This window comes from Micropterus salmoides, unplaced genomic scaffold, assembly GCF_014851395.1.
Source record: "Micropterus salmoides isolate LMB-PRFRI ecotype aquatic unplaced genomic scaffold, ASM1485139v1 Ms_hic_scaffold_1, whole genome shotgun sequence".
Taxonomy (NCBI): Eukaryota; Metazoa; Chordata; class Actinopteri; order Centrarchiformes; family Centrarchidae; genus Micropterus; species Micropterus salmoides.
Genome location: NW_024040040.1, coordinates 6,355,895 through 6,374,700, shown reverse-complemented (window position 1 = coordinate 6,374,700; position 18,806 = coordinate 6,355,895). Strand labels below are relative to the sequence as shown.

The following is an 18,806-nucleotide window of genomic DNA, read 5'->3' as shown; positions in this document are numbered from 1 at the left end:
TGTGACTCGGATGCTCGTGTGTTTCCTGTTGTTTTGCAGAGCAAGAAAAATAAATGTTGCTTGACTCTCCTCGTTATTCAAGCTCCTGCACACAAACAGCAACAACTCACTGATCTATAAGCGGACCTTCAATAATAGATGTGTTCACCAGCTCTGTATAATTCATAGGCCGGCGTCTGTACTGGAGCAGAGCAGCTGAAGACAGGAAGCTGCCGTCCTCCACATCCACACGTCCTTGATTCTAGCAGTGACCCATTTACTCCTCTGGGATCAATAATACATTTCTATAATTCTTAACCTGTCCACCAGATGTCTCCATCTGCCCTGCAATCACCTTGTTCCCATCTCCCGCCCTGACCCTCATTTCCTCATCAGCCCAGCAGCACATATACCAGCCCAGATCGTCGTAGTTTATTTGTTGCCATGTTTCTTTTCTTTCAACCCACCTGTGTCTGCCTGTAAGCTCATTTGTATCTTTAACCAGTCATGTATGTTGTTCCTCAAATGCAAGTCGCTTTGGATAAAAACATCTGCCAAATGAGTAAATATAAATGTATTGCAATGTAACATTAAATCATTGAATTAGGGTCCTCCTCCTGCTGCCTAACTCACCCGCATGACACATCCTGCAGTTATGGAGCAACATTATCGTTCATGTAGAGTTGTCTTTGTGTCCTCCTGGTGAATTTAGGTCTAATATTCTCTCTATTTTACCTCATTTTTTGGTCTCCACCAGCCACAGAGGGAAATGCCTGGCTCTTTAGCTGCTAACTGTCTCTGTCTGCTGTTTGCTGCTGAGCAGGTAGTGTACGGTGGTGTTTTAGATCCAAAATCGATGCAGTGAGAGCACTGAGTGAACTATTACAGCACAGTTGCAGCTAAACAGATAAGAGCTGAAACTCCCTATAAAGCTCCATAAAGCAGAGATGCCGATGATTCTCTGTAAGTTCATCACTGCGAGCCACCCCTTTCATATTGACAGCCTAAGTCCATCCAACAAAAGACGACTAATTATTTGATCCCATCCATCTGGATTCTGTCCTGAATTGAAAAGATCATTTTGCAAGTCTAGTGGCAGTTTTGTCATTTTTTTCTATGTAAAGTTCTCAGGGTAATGTGTTACTTTAGTCACAAATGTAGTGTGATGCATTACTGTATATATATGAACATGTGGAAATAAGCTTTAGTTATTAACGACGTATGGAACTTGATAAACATACTTATGAAGATAGATAGAAGTGCTGCAGGTTTTAACCATGTAAGAAAGAACAAGAACTAGAAAAACAACTGATCACAGTGGTAAACTCCAACTCGTCTTGCTCTCCAAAACCAGACATTTCTCTGCTGTAAATCCAAGAAAACTAGCCATTTCTCCTCTCGTCCTGCTGTGCAGAGCAGCCTCTCCTCCATCACAAGGTTTCAACTGACCTACAGCAGCCTGTTGTTATGGTTGTTGTGTGCAGACTCAGTCAGACACAGTCAGACATTAGGTGACAGCTACCTGCCTGTACCTTCATCAAACATGTCCGAGACGTACGGAGGAAGGATAGTGAACAAACCACTCAACACAAACAATTTCCAGATGTTAATAAAGTCTACATACATCTGCCTCATTCATTAACTCTCAACTTTCCCCACGTCCATAGGCTTGTGCTATTTCCTCTACAAGATATCATAATAACAGCATAAAAACTTCCACAGCACCAGGCATGATTGAAGTCACGACAGAAAACGAACAGAGTTTGACAGCAACATACGGCCTGTTGCTCACCAACCTGCAGCAGCAGCTCCCCCTCAGGTATGTGACCATCCACAGATCCTGACGTCTTGCTGTCATGACAGTGATCGCTGCTCTTCTTCATGCCATTGGACAGCGGGTTCTTCAACGCCACTGCACAAAGAGAAACAGAGACGACACGCATGTTGGTTGGTAAATAACAGATTATTCTACTACAGAATAGCAATAGACTGATTAATCGGTTAGCCAATTAATTGGGCTGATATCTGGCATTTTGAGATAAGACATAAGAGACTTTAAGCAAGAAGACGGCTTTTCAATGTGATCAAAATTCACAGTTATTGTGACTAAAACATTTTCTGTATGTCCCACACTCCTCTATGACCTTTGACCCCTAAGACAAAAACATGGAGGTCAGCAGCATGCCTTTGACCTTGGGGATAAAGACTGTTTGAGTGGGTTGAGTCTGAAGGAAACAAAGAGCTTTTCTGAAGCAGCAGAGGGGACGTTAATGGAAGAGGACATCTCTGAGCGCCGCAGACAATACAGAGGCCAAAGGTTCGAGACGGATTCTTCTGATCGCAACCCAAATTCCACACCAGGATCAATATCTCGTGTCTCTTTATTATTATTAATGGAGTCTTTGTGTCGACAAGCCTCGGAGGTAATGGTATGGGGCAGAAACCAACCACAAAGCTTGACATGGATCCAGCTCCAAGTCAGACTATAGTTAAGATTTTTCAACAAGAACGATTAATTATAATGAATAAAACACTTTTAAACAGGGGTGAAGTTAGTTTAACATTCGTCGTCAACAGCTCTGTGTCATAGCCTGGATTTCTCGTCTTCATTTAGGCAGACGTTTCACCGTTTTGATCACCTCAAAATCACGTCAAGATGACGGGGGGAGAGACAGAGAGAGGCGGGGCGAGCCGGGGTGTTTACCTGAGGTGTAGGTGTGTGTGAGTGTGTCAGAGTGTGGGGAGGAGAGAATTTCAAGGCAGGTGCAAAACACACTTAAATACAATAATAAGAATGTTTGTGGTCATTAAAACCTGCTTTTGAAGTACATGGGATTTATAGTTTTATTTTTGTTTTTTTTGACATCCCTAAGCATACTTCAATACCTTTTCTTCTATGATATTCAAATTTAGATATAGCCTACAACTGTATATTTCATGTATACTGCCTGCTTATTAGTATGTTTTAGGATGGATGTGCTACTGCAGCATTTATTTTACCAACCTGAGAGGGTTTAATAATTAACCACACAGCTTGTATGGGTATGGTAGTAATGACCTGACAAAGGTGCAGATTGCAAATGTTACTTTTTGATTAATGATTTGACTGAAGTGATTTCTTACTTGAAAAGTTTGGCTATTTGGTATCAATCGCTGGAGTTTCAAGCGACCCTTAAGTCTCTGCAAGTCTGATGTTCAAAGAGCATAAAAATAAAAATAAACTAATGGCTTCCTAAAAGTGAGAAAAGTCTTACAGTATTGGGAAATGGTCAGATGTAATGTAAATAATGCACTAAAACTGGTATTGTTTAGTAGTTGTAGTTAGTGACTAACTCATATATAAATAAATCCTCAAAAAACTGAGTCTGTTGGTGACAGAGCTCCTTGAAGTGGAAGCTCACAAGGGCGAGAGAGAGAGCAGGAAAAGCATGCCAACTATGAATAATTAAGAGCTAGAAGGGGTGGAGGGGGTATTTTGAACCCTGACGTCACCAACAGGAGCCGCCAGCAAGAAAAAACACCCTGAGGCGACCGGGAGGAGGAGGGGAGGGGACATCTGTTGGCACAACGAAGGAAGACGAGGACACAACAGCCAATAAAAACATCACAACAAACGCTCTTCAGATCTCTGACTTGCTTTAAAAAAGGCAGTTACATTAACATGAAGGAGTCTCCACACGTCAGACTGAGTGAGTCCACATTTGGAGGGCTAGATCGAGCGAGGAATGTATTTGGAGGGTATTACAGCTCGGCAAGGTGGTTGAAATGGTCATGATTTTAATAACAAATGCTCTTTATCATGTGCAAATGTATGAAACATCAACAATCAAACAGAGACCAGCAGCACAATTTCACATTTAATAAGCTTGATCCAGTAACTATTTGTTTGAAAAAACAAATTTTACTGTCAATCAACTAATCATTTCAGGACTAGATACGCTGCTGGTGAAAGAAGAAACACGATAATACTGAATTATTGCCCAGCCCTCCACAGTGTAAAAACATCTTCTCATCTCATAAACTATATGGATTAACAATAATATTCTAGCTACATCTGACACTCATAAAGTCTAAAACACATCTCAACAGTTGCCAAAGTCTCAACTAACCGCAACAACTCGTAAGTCAACACATTAAAGTGTCTTCTGCGGTGCGGCGGGACGATGACACGAACAGTGACCCATCTAATCCAGCATCTCTTCCCCTGGCACCATCTCAGAGTTCACAAGGTTTGTGACCAGAATACATTTTTCAAAGGGTCAAGCCAGAGGAGGGGCCGTGTTGACTAATGATAACAACAGGGAGGACTATCTAATCTAACTATCTAATGATCTGTGTGTTTCTGTGTACTGGGTTTGTTTTAAATTTTCATTAAGGACCTTGAACACTTTATTTTATTATTTCATTTATCTTTGGGAAAAGTATCTCTATTTGTGTAGTTTAAATTTAAATGTTTTTAGGTAATCTGATCTAAAACAGGGGTTTACTGAGCCTTCCCTCAGACAAAGCTAGGAAAAAGGCACCCCTTAGTTAACCTGCTTAATTCCTGTCCATCAGACTTCACCAAACAACAGGCATTTATTAGTTTCTGACTAAAGGAAGTACTCACATTGTCTTTGCAGTGGACACATGTGATCACACAATGATTTTCTCTATTAATAAAATGTATGTTTCAGGTTAAGTGGGAGTGAAACTGTTTCCTCTTGACAATAGAGTAACAATTGAACCATAGGGTTACTCAGTTTTACCAAGCGTCCTGAATGCAGCATCAACACGTTTTCTTCTCCTGCACAAGTAATCACAGTGTGTCCCTGCCATGTAACTGGGAAGCTAATGCTAAGGTAGCTAGATGTCAGACTGATATTAAGAAACAGCAGCAGAAGGAGTGGAGGTGTTTGTCTGTCTGTGTGTGTAACCTAGTTCTTCGATATACTAACCAACATGGGGACTGACTAAAACCATGTCAACCTCGGCTCCCTGCATAGAAAAGACACAGGTTAAATACATGATGGACTTCAGCTGTAACAAAAAGAAATTAAAAACAGGTTGCAGGAGTCAAAAGTTGAACAGTGGGCATCTGTCTCCCCCCCTTCAAACCGTCTGTAAGGGGTCCGTGAGTGGATTATCCTGCTGTGTTTTTATTCCCCCGAGGCTTTCATCTCCTCCTCCCACCTCCTCTCTGCTGCCGTCTCTTCAGACCTACATTACTGTGTGGCTGACACTTTGGGACAAGGGTCGTCTCGTGGCCACGAGCGAGAGGAGCTGACCTACAATACGTTGAGGCTGTACGAAGACGTTATGATGGGAGGGGGGTCATCTATGGTTCATGCACTTGGATGGAGAAGTGGGTCTGCTGGCCTGTTTCTGCAGGGTCAGCATGTGACACCAAGGTCTGATGTGTTTTTGACCAGAGAGCCTGTTTTGACAGGCTGCTGTTCAGATGTTTAAAGGACGAAAATGGCTGTTAATTACTGTGACCTCAAGATGTTCAGTGGGAGTAATATGCCACTAAGATAAGAAGCCAAATTAACCCTAATAAATTTGTGAGTACACAGTTAGCTTAGGTTTTGGTCCAGCATATGATACGAGGTTGATGGTTCTGATCATTAACAATATTTTTTCATCAAATGCTAAATTTATAATAAATCAAACAATAAATCAAGTTTTTACAAGCAGAGAAATAGAAGGTGTAATAATAAAGCCAAGGTTTCTCTCAGTAGACAATTCAATAGAGCACACATCTGCTTTTTCATGAAAGTACGCTTGGGAAATGCAGTGCACACTTGTAGTTCCCAAAAGTCCAAATACATGGGCAGCTTCACGCATTCAAAATATCACAAACACTAAGGGAAATTCAAAAGAAACAGAAAACGGGAGATCAGCAGATCCTATTGAACAATAAAACTCCCTCATTAACGGATAAACGCTGGCAGCAAAACACAATTTAAAGATCTTCAGATAAAAAAATGCATTGTTAGTAGTTTTTTATTATTAAAAAGGAGAAACTGTTGCCAGAACAAGAGACAAAGCAAACAATCTCCTGCTATAGCTACACGTTCTGTCAGAGCAGAGTTTCCATCAGCGTACTGTAAGACTGACAGTCCTTCAACAGGCATAGGTTGACCCTCTCGTTGTGCCTAGGCATCGGGGAAATTATTATAGTATATTAAACTATATTTAGGATGTTTTTAAACTACAGTTATAGCTCGTTTGGAAACAAATACAATAAATGGAAAATTCTAAGGGATCTTATCGCAGTGCCCAGTACAGCGTGCCGGCAAGATGTTCACATGGACTCCTTATGGTGCACCAGTAAGTAATGTCACGCTTTTTCAACCTTGTTCTAAATATAAATCATTGATGAATATGAAAAATCAAATGTGAACTTATAAACAATGAGCTTGCTTTGTTTTCATATTCTAGGGCTGTGACCTCTGATGCATTTGAACCGGTGATGAATAATGAACATGAGAACAACAGGTCATTTTAAACGCCTTTATGGACTTCTGAAACCCGGAGGTGGACACCACACAAATTATGGCGCTTTACTGTATCTGCCCAAGCATTTTTAAAATGTACATTTCTTTTAAGGTGTTGATATCAAGTGCTGATCAAAGATTGTTTTAATGTTACTTTATGAGATTGACAAGCAGGTCAGTTAAGGTCCAGGATGAGATGTCAGAGGTCCTGGCTGTCAGCCTTGAGGTGGATGAGTCCACCAACGTTTTTCTGTCCAATCAGCTGGATATACACATCAGGTACTTTCATCTTACACTACATATTGTCAATCTGACTTTGTGTTGCATATGAAATATTTTAAATATATATATATATATATAAAGAGAGAGAGAGAGAGAGAGAGAGAGAGAGTTGTTTGTGATATTGATGAACCACACCGTCATGTAACTGGCCGACAGTGACATTTGCAGGTACATGCTGTTTTAGGTGCAGCCGCTGAGCAGCTAATTAGCTATCTAGATCTAGCCTGTGAACGGACGTCAGCACTTTTTTGTTTGGTGGCTCGTTCAACAAGCTGAGCTGTGGGACGAGATGTGTAAGATAAGGAGGAGACTTCAGCAGCAGAGCTACTGTGGGTTGTTGTTCAGAGTATGTGGCGCCCATCATTAAACCAAACAATATAAAATATAAATGTCTCCCTTTGGACAGGCGACTTGCAGAGCAGATAGCTATGCTGTACAATGAAAACCCTTTGGGAGATGTAATTGATCGGATTTAGCTGATATCACAATCATTTTCAGCTTTAAGATGCTTATATTCACATTTTTGTATTGCTAAATATTGTAGCACAGCATTTTATTGCACACATTGTAAGAAAAAACATCGAGCATAAAGTTAAAGCTGTTTTAAACTATGATTGGTGCTGGAAGTTGCACTGGAAGCAGTTTGTGCTGCTGATCAATGCCTCAAAACGCTAATTTTACAGTAGATTAAAGTGGCAATGCAGGATTCAGATATTCCACACGATCAGTTTTAAGAAGATTTCTGGAGGCTGTTTTTCGACAGACTTATAATCTGCCTTTTAAACATCTGCTGTGCCAGTAAGCCTGCTTACTCCTCGACAAAGCCAATCCTCTGCATTTTACCACTTCCTGAACAGCCCAGACACAAAGGCCACGACCTCTGGACCCCCCACCCTCACCCAAACCACCACCCACCCCCATCACATTGCACGTTGGCTGAATTATTAACAGCAACACAAACTGTACTCAACTCTAAGAGGCTGTGTGGTCCATATATAACATCAACAAAATATGGATGTAAGATGAATCACTGAGGGGAAAAATGTGTTTCAGTTCAATGGCTGGAAATGTCGTGGTTGGATATACGAACAAAGAATAAATATTTCGTGTGGAGAATAAATAGTTATGTGATGAGTTAAAAGTTCATACAATACAGGGTTTAATTTACCCCCTAACAAATTGTACATTTAACTCAAAGTTTTGTGATATATTTTCAGCTATTTGTAGAGTTGTTTTGTTCTGTTGCTTTGGTACCAAGTATGTAGTCATCGCCTTTAGTAAAAAAAACTCAACAGATCAGCAAAAAGACCTTTTTCACAACTGTGTAGTTCAACAAAAACATGTAGAAAGACCAGAGGAGCTGCATAACTTTGAATAAGATTTTCTCTATAGTTAGAATACCTTCTACTAACACTGTGCTCATTGTTCCTAGCTGATCGTCGCTGTAACATTTGCTTAATAAACATGTATTGTTGTTTAATTTTCCTGATATGATCAGATTTAAAACTTTAGTCTGAGGCGTGAGATTTTTATGTGACTTCAGTGTGATTCAAACCCACAACCTTACTGTTGGTATCTTAGTGCCCTAACAATCAGATGAACCACTGCACTGATTACAGTTTGTACAATACAACACTGTAAAATACACTACATAAACACATCCATAATAACTGTTAACGTATTTGTTACATTTGATTAGACATGTTGCAATACTGTAAAATAGAGCAAGAGTTTTTCAATGATTGTAGAAGATGTCTTCATTGATCACAGCATGATTACATATAGGATAGATATTATGGAAATGACAGATTCTGTAAATATTAAGAATAGCCTGTATTTTACATTGCACACTACTTTCAGCACTTGTAAGGAGATTTTAAACACGTATCTTCCATGTTTGTTTTTGGCTTCATTGGTAGTTAAAACAGCTAAACTGAAAAGATATCATTATGCTGTGTCATAACCAACTCATGATATTTCAGGAGAAACTTGTACTTTGAATCAATGGTCGTGTGGTGAGAGATGTTTACAATCCAAATAAATGCACAACTGCAAGTTTTGAATGAAAGACTTGGCGTCTGTGTGATGAGTTTGTAGTTTTGTACTAACCACATACTTGTGATAATAGACCCAAAGCGGGCAACAAAACTGTACATTTGATGAAAATAAGAGGTAATCGACCCACTGATTCCATATTTAACAGGAAGGTTTTACATTCCTCTTTACCTTCATCTTGAGTTGGTGGTTTCACACCTGATTCCTTTCGCTTCCTGCACTCTGCTGTGGTGGATGTAAATGTCCAGAAACTCTCTCTGACCTTCTTTCTTTTTACTTGAAACCCTGTACGACCCCTGCATGTTTTTCTGCCTTTGTGTCCGCAGGTACTGTTGTGAGGTGTGAAAAGCTATTTTAGCATTTCAGCAGACGGGGAAGGAAAAGGGCGAACATGCTGCTTCCATAAACATGTTGTTACATTTTTCACATGTCAACCACCACGAGTTTACATCTTCTGCAGGTGTAGGCAGCTCTGTGTAGTATTTATTTCATTTTAATATTGCGTTTCCTACCGGAGAAGAAGCTCTTGGTACGCAGGAAGCTGACGCTGAGCCTTAGGATGGACAGTTTGTCCAGGCTGGAGACGACGTCTTCAGGGAAGGGCAGCAGGCTGGCGAGCCGGTCCAGCTCCGAGTTCAGACGGTCACGGTGGCGTTTGGATGGGTTGGACTTGGCACCTTCAGTTGGGACAGTCGGTTTGACTCTGGTATGTTAGAGAAGTAGCGCGATTTGTAAGACTTATTGACACATATCCAAATTCTCACATATATAACAAGCTGTAAGCAGCTTGTTCAGAAAGTCTCTTTAATCTCTTATCAAAATAGTTGATTAGCTTGCAGTTGGTTGACTTATCGATTAATCCTTGCAGCCTAGAATGAATAACCCTGACTGGAAATAGTATTTATCAGCTTGCTTTGAATAATCATAATGAATTTTAAACTATTTTGCACAAATACAATTAAATGTGTCTGTACATACAGTATATTGCACATTTATTCCACAAATGATGACCTGGGAGTTATATTCTTCCCACTAAATTGAATTATCTGTGACCTTTTATGTAACATTTATCTTGTAATATTTACATTATTGTCAGTCAGGCTGTAGTGTTAATATTATTAAGCTTAAATGTTACAGACTTGCATGACTGTTGGGAGGTCAAACTTTGTATAACTGATTATCCACAGTGAAAGAAGTCTTGAATGACCAGAATCAGTGTCAATAATTACTGAAAAACACTTAATTAGTAGTTAATAAAAAATATTAATCCACAATCTTCCATAACTTACCCCTTCTGAGCCGGTTTTCTTCTTTTCCGTGCAGCATACATGTTGTTATTGTAGATTTATTCACAGTGAAGCTGGAGGAAATCCATAGACTTTAACAGGCAGACAGTAGAGTCCAGTAGAAACAGTCCACAGCACTCCTCTCAGGTATCAGAAGCGTGTGTTTCGTCTGCTTCCATTAACGGACAGGCAGGTGGCTAACGTTACCGTTAAACGTGACATATCTTAACCGCCACTCGACCGTTAACGTCAGCTAAGGTCTGGTTGAGACTTGTAGTTCTTGTAACGTTAATTTAAAAAGCTTAAAGGAGATAAAACAGTTAAGAAAGAAAGATAATGTCACTATATTCACTCATTAGGAACAGACTCACTTAAGCTCCCCGCTGAAGTATTTAACGTTTTACGAAGAACGTTTTCACGGGAGTTAACGTCACTGTGGCAGTTTGGGTCTGTCGCTCCGGTTCTGCCGTCCATGGCGTCAATAAAAAATAAAATAAAAACTCACGTTTAAACTCACATCCTGAGTAGAGACAAAACACATTAAAATGAAAACCGGTAGCCGTTAAAAACCCCCGGTGCTCCCGTCCTCTCCTCTCCTCTCTCCTCCCGGATCTCTCTGCTGCTCCTCTCCTCGGTCTCTCCGACAACCAGCGGCAGCGCGCGCTTCCCGGGCACTGATTTGACGTCGGGAGCGCGCAACGAAGTTGTGACGTTAAATTTAAATTAATAATTAATAATTTTTTTAATAAATTACTTGTAATACATCAATAGTGCCGTTTTATTATTTTACAAACTCCTATATGTGGTGTAAATATATGTAATACACTTTCTACACTACTACATTTCATCAACAGCTTCTTGTAAATATATTTTTCAAGCAAAACATAAAGTCAGCTTATAAAATACAGTATGTTTAATTTATTTAGATGAGAATAACCCATACTATATAAAGTAGTTAGAATTGGGATAACAATAACAAATAACAAACAGCTAGATATTTAACAAAAGTAAATATCTAGCAAAATATCTTTACATTGTGGTTTTATACTTTTACTAAAGGTTGTGAATGCTTCATATCAGAGGAGATATTATTACTTTGTTACAGCCTCATCTAGTGGACATTTGAGGCCATCACATACAGAACCAACTACATTAAAAATTTTGAATAAATGCAAGTAAAACGTAATGCTAGTTTTCCCAATTTTTGAAAAGTCATTTTAAATTTATAACTCAAATAAAACATGGCTTTATAACATAATTATTATCTGCAATTACAATAGACTCAAGCTCATCAAACCACTATTTTTTACTTTAACTACTAGAGTAAGAAAATACCTACAAAGACATGAACACTAACTAACTAAACATATAAAGTTCCTGTAATTTTTAAATGTTCCAACATGTTATTGTTAAAATATCACAATAGAAAAGACTTCTATCTGTGTGATCAGATCACCTTTAATATGGTCTGCATGAAAAGATTGACTCAAACACTCTTGCGCTGATTAAGGCAAAATATTGAAGGCAAATCCACAAATATAATAAGTTGAAAAGTTACAAAAAACATAACAGTAGGTTACATATGTTTATGCTGTGCAGAAAATGTACAAAAAATTATAGGCGTGAGTCAGGTTAAGGCAATTAAAATACACAATATATGACAATACATATTTTGAAAAAAAAAAAGACAAATATATATTTATATACAGGTACACAAAGATACTGCAATTTGGAAACCTTGGCTTCCTGGGGTTTTTAAAAATAAAAGTATAATAAGTACAGATGCTTTTTTTGTTTTTAATCTAGAAGCAAACAACGAGATATATTTATATTCCTATATTATATTTCTATGAAAGCGCTTCAGATTTTGGAGAGAAGGTGCGTCTCAAATAAATCACATACCTGCAATAAAAGCGCTTCATTGTTGTACTGAGTCTTATAAATTCAGCCTGTGTTGATGCGTCTGGGGTGATTTTTGGTTTAATTTACGATTTTTTGGTGAATCTTCTGTGAGGACACATTTTATTAGGTCGCCAACAAATGATCAAAAACGTCCTACAAGCTTTTTGCAGATGTGTTGAAACTTACAGTTCACAATTTGGGGATGCTTTATTATAATTCATTATTTTTTTATATATACTTTGGCTCAATTTTCACAGTCACATGCTTACTTCACTACAATAAACACTCCTTTCCCTTTGTTAACTATTATAAAAATATAATGTTTGGTCAATACAGAACAGAAAAACTCCCATAACAAATCTCATCTGGTCTTGAATGAATGTAAATTTACTTTAATATTGAAGGTACAGTAATATAGTACATTTGGTAAATAAACTATAAGCTTTTAAAGATAATTCTTGCCTAAATATTTCTACTACTTGCTTCGTTTAACATGCAACATTTCTTTGAGAGTTTTGTAGGTTGAAACTGTTGTGAAAATGGAGCCAAAGCAATCGTAACTCAAGCTGCCTCCTTTAATTCTACTGCAGTTAGTGGTTTACTACATTACCCAGAATGCATTTCAACAACTCTAAGAGAAGGGGGCAAGTGCTTGTTGCTAATGCAGCGTTCACGTCATATGGCTTGTCCAAAATCTATTACTACATACAAACAAACATGACAAAATTAAGTACACTCAAACTAAAAAGAATGCACAATTTTCCCACAATGCAATGCACGTAGGAAACGGAAGGGGTTTCAAAATAAATTGTGGCTGGTGGTGAAAAAGCTACGGACAACAACAACCAAAAATATTAATAATAAGTGTATTTGTGAAGTTTATCTTGCAGTTTGATGGACGTCTGATGTCACTTCCTGTTGGTATAAGTATGTATACAGTACTAACTGCTATAACAGTGTACTGTACTCTGACTTGTTTCTGAGTTGTAGTGTTCATGTCAACCTCCAAGTCATAATTAAGACATTATATACTGTATATTGGTATATATACACAGTATATATACACGGTATATATATATATATATACACACACACACACACACACAGTGCACAAATACAGTGTGTATATACAGTATATATTTGTGTACGGTATATATGTACACACACATAATGTTGCATTCACAGTACATGAGATGGATGGTAAACATGGTACTGCTACTGTTCTTTTCAATTAATAGTGAAAAAATGCCTATGACCCATTAAAATGTCTTTAAATATTATCAAATATTCAATTAACAACGACCTGACAAAGAAAAACATCAAAGTTTTGGCATTGTGTCACTATTTTGGCTTAAAAATGAATTAAAATGATTAATTATCCAAATAGATGCTGATTAAAAAAGGGTTGTATGAATGTAAAATGTGTCAGGTGAGAGTTAATTGACTGATGAAAGGCGGCCGTGTTTGTTTGTCTTTGAAACGCCAAGCTGGACATTTAAAAGTTATCAGTAAAAGAATCAATGTTTCCCGGTCGTACTTTGTGCGACTAAGTGCGATGTTGGAGCGCTATTTACAAGTTGGAAACTGTCAGTTACGGCAACTCCCATATGACATGAACGCAGCATAATTCTAGTTTGTGAATAACAAAATATTTTCACACTTCCTGAAACCACAACTACAATCATTCTGGTCAGTTTCCTGCTGTTTTAGGTGCAGAAATAATTTTCTGTGTCTCCATTTGTGACGGGAAACCCTTTTTCCAGCAGTAAATCTGTATTCTGTCTTGTCCCTTTGGTATCCTCAAGAACAAAGCGTCACAGTTGGTTTCTTCTTTTTTTTTTTTTTCTTTTTTTTTGGTATTTAATCCAAATATTCAAGTTTGTTGTCACTAGTCGTGTCTTTTGCAGCTTCTAAAATAAGCTGAAAACTACTTACTCTAGGAGAATTTTTATTAAAAAGTACATAAGTGCTGATAACGAGTGACGTAAGACTTCCTCGGACAGATTTCCTGGCTCAGTACTGGATGAAGCGACGCACATTTCTTATAATTTGAGGTGTTTATTTTCAATCTAAGTGCTGAATGTTGTTGTTTTTAACAGACAATCTCAAAGAGGTCAATTAAAAGGCACTTGAATTTTTTTTCCTCCCTCATTTAAAATATACAATAGCTGCCTTTAACCGTTTTACTTCTGTGTTTCGCTGCCGGACGATCCCAGTCCGAGCGAGAACGTCGATAAATTAACCACAAAGACAGAAACAGGAAAGAGGAAGAGGACGGACATTTTGTTGTGGAACATATGAATAAAGGGGTCCCACTCTAACAATTAGTGTCTTACGGAGAAACTGATCAGCATCCTGGTCTTAAATGTTCAGATATAGTTTCATCCAGTCCTGGTTTAAAAGAAAATCTTAAGGCAGTGAGTAATCTGCTTTGCTTTTGCTCTCAGTCATGAAAAAATATTGCTAATTTAAGCCATAATAATGAGTTTATGATCCGATATCTAAAAAAATCTGGAGCATCCGGTCTGTTAAAAGTACTAAAGTCATCTAAATGTGTGCAAATATTGTAATGAAACACACTAATAAAGCTGTTACTGTCCTGTCAGATGAAGGATTTGTTATTCATTTTCTCTTCGCTATGCTTTGGCAAGTCCCAACACTTTAAAGGAATAGTGCAAATAATCTGAATAGTTGGCTTGGTGAAGTTAAGGCATGTTTAACTTTGGTTTCGGTCATCAACTTTTTTTTGCTAATATTCTCGGTGGAAATGTTTTTAAAATGTCAACAGACTGTCCCTTTAAAGTTTTCAAAACAGCTCTGTCAGTTTAAGGCACCGTCTGTATTTTCTCTCCACTACAACAGGAAAACAACAACATAGAAATATTAAAGAAAAGAAAACTTAAAGAAGAAAAAAACTGGCTCAATGACAAAAAAATATCTGTCTGAATGCTTTTAAAATATATAAAAAAAGCACTAACAAAGCAGCTGTTTCCACTGAATGATCTTGTGTTTGAATCATCTGTTAGGATGATGCTGTGACGCTGTGCGTTTTTTTAATATATATATTTATATATATATATATATACCCTGTCTGCAAAGCAAATCTCCCTCTCTGGGACAGTAAAGAGTTGAAATGAACTTGCATTTGTCAAAAGACAAGAACAGCAAAAAGAAAAAACAAAAGTAGATATATTTTATCCTTCTCAGCGCTTAAAATAGAAGATTTAAAATCCCAGACTTTAAGGGAGGAGGGTGGCGTGTTTGTGCGTCAAAGGCGGCAGAGGATTAACAGGATGTTGTCTCAAGTGTTCTTTCTTTTACCTTTCGTTCAGGTCCGGGACGGTCTCGTCCGCCGTGTACGACACAGCTGTGGACGCTGAAAGCTGAAGCGGCTTTTATTAGAGGTGAGGAGGTTAACCAGGCGTGCGTTTACCAAACCACCCACTCCGTCCTCATCCCTTCAAGTGTTTTCTCTTCTAAAACAACCTGTTTAAAATCTTATCCTATACACAAATCCTGGTTGCAAGAAGAATGGTAAAAAAACAAGCAGCCAGCTAACGTATAACACTGTAATGTGCGTAAGCTGGATGTTAAAAATATGATCGTTCACTTGCGACGTTATCTAAAAAACACTGTGAACACTTTTCTGTTCTGTGCTGTTAAAAATCCACAACCCCTCTTCTCCCTGAAATCTATTTCACTCTCTCTCTCTTTCTCTAACGAGAAAGCGGTCCTGCAAGTGTAATTGCAGTGGCTGAAGAAGAAGAAGAAGAAGTAACTTCAGTATTTTCCAACCTGGACCCTATTTTCTCATGTTTTTGTGTCTATGTGACTAATTGGGACACATGTTTTTAAGCTGGCCCAGTATTAAGCGAGCGCACTGCAGTCGGCGGCAGTGAAACAGGGCTGTAAAGTAATCCTTGCGGGGAATTGCTTGTTTTTTGCCACTGACAGGCTGACATTGTTATTGCAAGTGTCTCATAACATTTTGGTAAGTGTCCCTCCAGAGACGGACCTTTTTTTAAAGAGTAAAACAGCTGTTATGCCGCTCTCATCAAAGCAACCAGACTCCACTGATAAAAAACATAAACGAACAAACAAAGTAACGAACGAAGCAGCGGCAGACCAGCCACTCCTGTGTTCAGTGAGCTAAAATATTTATCAATGGAGTCTGGTGGCTTTGACGAGAGCAATATAGCGACAAAAAGGATCCTACTCTGACTGAACCTGTACTTTGACGTGGGCCTGTAAGGATTACGTTGCAGCCACTTTTTAATAGGGGTGGGAATCACCAGAGGCCCCACGTTTCAATATTATCACGATACTTATGTCGCAATACGCTATTATTGCCATTTTAAACATATTACAATTTATTGCAATTGCTTTTTCCCAACTTCAAATTGTGTCCACAAAGGGAAAATTCTTTTTCTAGTGGACTGAAAACGCTATTTTATTAGAGCCGAAAAACAAACTTCTCATGTACAATTTATATAATAAACGATCGATAGTTGACGTCCGTGTTACGGTACGATATTGCCTTGCAAAATATCGCGATACTATGCTGTATCTTACTTATCTTGCTTGACACTGGACCAATTTCCAAAAATGATGTCCCACTTCATCACACAGACACAAAACCAAAGGATAATAAGGTCCAGGTTGAAAAATATCTGAGTTACTTTGTTGGAAGTGTTTTCATACAGAATGAGTTGTTTTTACTAGAGAAAAGATTTAAAGGATGAGGACTAAGGGAGTCGGTTAACTACCAAACCTCCGATAAACAGCAGCACACAGCCGCTAAACTGAACCTTACCGCAGGGAGCATCGGGGACCGCCTCTCACGTAGTGGATGAGATCGCTTTGAGTCCCATACATCTAAACATTCCCACCTATAAACAGATGACAAATAATTCGGACATTCTGGAGACCTTCTGCTCACGCTAATGTGTGATGCTATAGAGGAGGGCAGTACGTTGGCTTGTTTGTGTTTTCTCAAACTTGATTTTGGTCATCTGTTATCCTTTTGTTGTTTTGGTAAAATCCAACCAGCTCCAAAGAGGGATTCAAACCAAACTCCTTCTCTTCCTCGAACAAAGAGCAAGCCATCCAGTACAAAACACTCAAAGCTTTCATCCGAATTAGAAAATTAGTTTTGTCTCCTCGTTCTTCTCGAGCACATTTCTGTTTCAGTCTCCTCCTGTCTGTCTGAGTTGGGATCCTCTGCCGTCCAGAAGTCAAAGCAGCAGATTTCTATTTGTTCTCTGAGTAGTAAGCGTTCCCATTGGTCAGCGAGGAGAAGTGGAAACCTCCGTTCCCGAGGACTGGACGGCTGTTGATCTGTGAACGAGAAAAGGCCGGTGACAGTTTAGGTCTAACTTTACAAAGGTTTATTTCTTTTACCCGTCATGCACATAAAGTCACAAAGACCCGAGAGCAATTTAGCTTCTCCAATCGACTTGAATTTGAGAGGAAACCAGGAAAATGTGTGAAAAAATCGAACTAAAAGATGAAATGTGAGGGCGATAACTTGTGCTCTACGCTGTAAATCATTACAGCCCCAATTAGTTATTTCCACATCTTCTTTTTAACTCAAAGATCACTGATAATAGGGATGGGTATCGCTATCGAGTAGAACCGGAACGTCTCCAGTCAAACCTGTGCTTCAATCGATACTTTTTGTAACCGGATCGCGGCAAAAAATGTCTATTTGTACAGTTTTGCTTGCAGCGAAACACGCAAGCAACATGCGTGATTTTAACAGCCCCTCACCTTTGGCTGCATGTTCGTCACTGTGCCAAGTTTATCACCACATTTAACACTTCTCTGTACATTTTTATTTGCTGTTCACATCACTTGTCACTGATCGAATTAAACACTTTGCTGGCGCAGCAGCAGCGATCAGCTGATTTTACTGATGGAGCCTCCGGGCTGCAGCTGCGGCTGCTTCGGGTGCAGTTGGTTTGATCGGTTGGACGTGCAGCCTCTCTTTCCTCTGGAGTTTAGTGACTTGTTATAACAGACTGCTTTCGCGTTTTATACTTGTGACTGTCGTCTTTTCAGAGGAAAAATCACTCGAGGAGATCTTTCAATTCAGTTTACTGATCAAAGTAAACAAAATAATAGCTTGTCCATAAAAACAATCAACTGCTGTGGCTTCAACAGGTGACATTTTATGAAAGGTATCGAATAAAGTACTCTATTGGTATCACTTTAAGGGTACAGGTTTTGGTAATGGTATCGCAAAATTTTAATCCCCAGCCCTAACTGATAAGCTTTGGATTTTGAACTCAAGAGTTTTTTCGAAAGTTAAACTTGCATCAATTCATTGTGTTGACAATTTGAGGCTTTTATCAGATATGTATGTGTTGATTGGAACTTTTCAGTTGAAAAAAAAGGCGAGTGTGCGGGGTTGGGAGCAAGAGAAATAAAATAGTTGCTGCGTGTTTTGTTTGAGAGAAACTGTCTTCTTTAAACCATGGCAAAGCTGAAACATGGACATAATGAACTAATCATACACTGCAGATTAGTCATGTATGCAAATTACAACTAGAAACGACTAGTGCCACCGGTGGAGGGGGTACATATATATATATATATTTATATTATTGAGATCAAAAATATTTACACGATTACTCAGAAACATCATGCATTTATTGAACTTTTAATTGATTTAGTACAAGGATAAACAATATATCATTTGTGAATCAATGCGAAGAGGAAAAGCCGTTAGCAAATTCCTGTGGTGTAAATTGACATAGGCTTGAGCTAATAATGGTGACTAGCAAGTCAAATCTTGGCGTGCAGCCTGGCTGAGGGGGAGTTT

General features: G+C 38.6%; 2 protein-coding genes across 6 annotated transcripts in view; both read right to left on the bottom strand.

The window, feature by feature from the left end:
• Positions 1–10,689, bottom strand: part of LOC119900453 (aryl hydrocarbon receptor-like) — a 45,225-nt gene extending 34,536 nt beyond the window's left edge. For all 5 annotated transcript variants that reach the window (XR_005444058.1, XR_005444057.1, XR_005444059.1 and 2 more), the window contains exons 1-3: positions 10,085–10,689; positions 9,308–9,498; positions 1,776–1,891 (exon numbers count right to left, since the gene is read on the bottom strand). Coding sequence is in view for 2 of the 5 variants with exons in the window: in XM_038715445.1 (XP_038571373.1) it covers positions 1,776–1,891; positions 9,308–9,498; positions 10,085–10,125 (348 nt within the window). In the remaining 3 variants the exon portion in view is untranslated. The remainder of the gene's footprint in view (positions 1–1,775; positions 1,892–9,307; positions 9,499–10,084) is intronic.
• Positions 10,690–11,517: 828 nt separating this feature from the next.
• ahr2 (aryl hydrocarbon receptor 2) overlaps positions 11,518–18,806 on the bottom strand; it is an 84,132-nt gene continuing 76,843 nt past the window's right edge. The window contains exon 11 of the mRNA XM_038715410.1: positions 11,518–17,320. Within this exon, the coding sequence (XP_038571338.1) occupies positions 17,234–17,320 (87 nt within the window). The 3' untranslated portion in view covers positions 11,518–17,233. The remainder of the gene's footprint in view (positions 17,321–18,806) is intronic.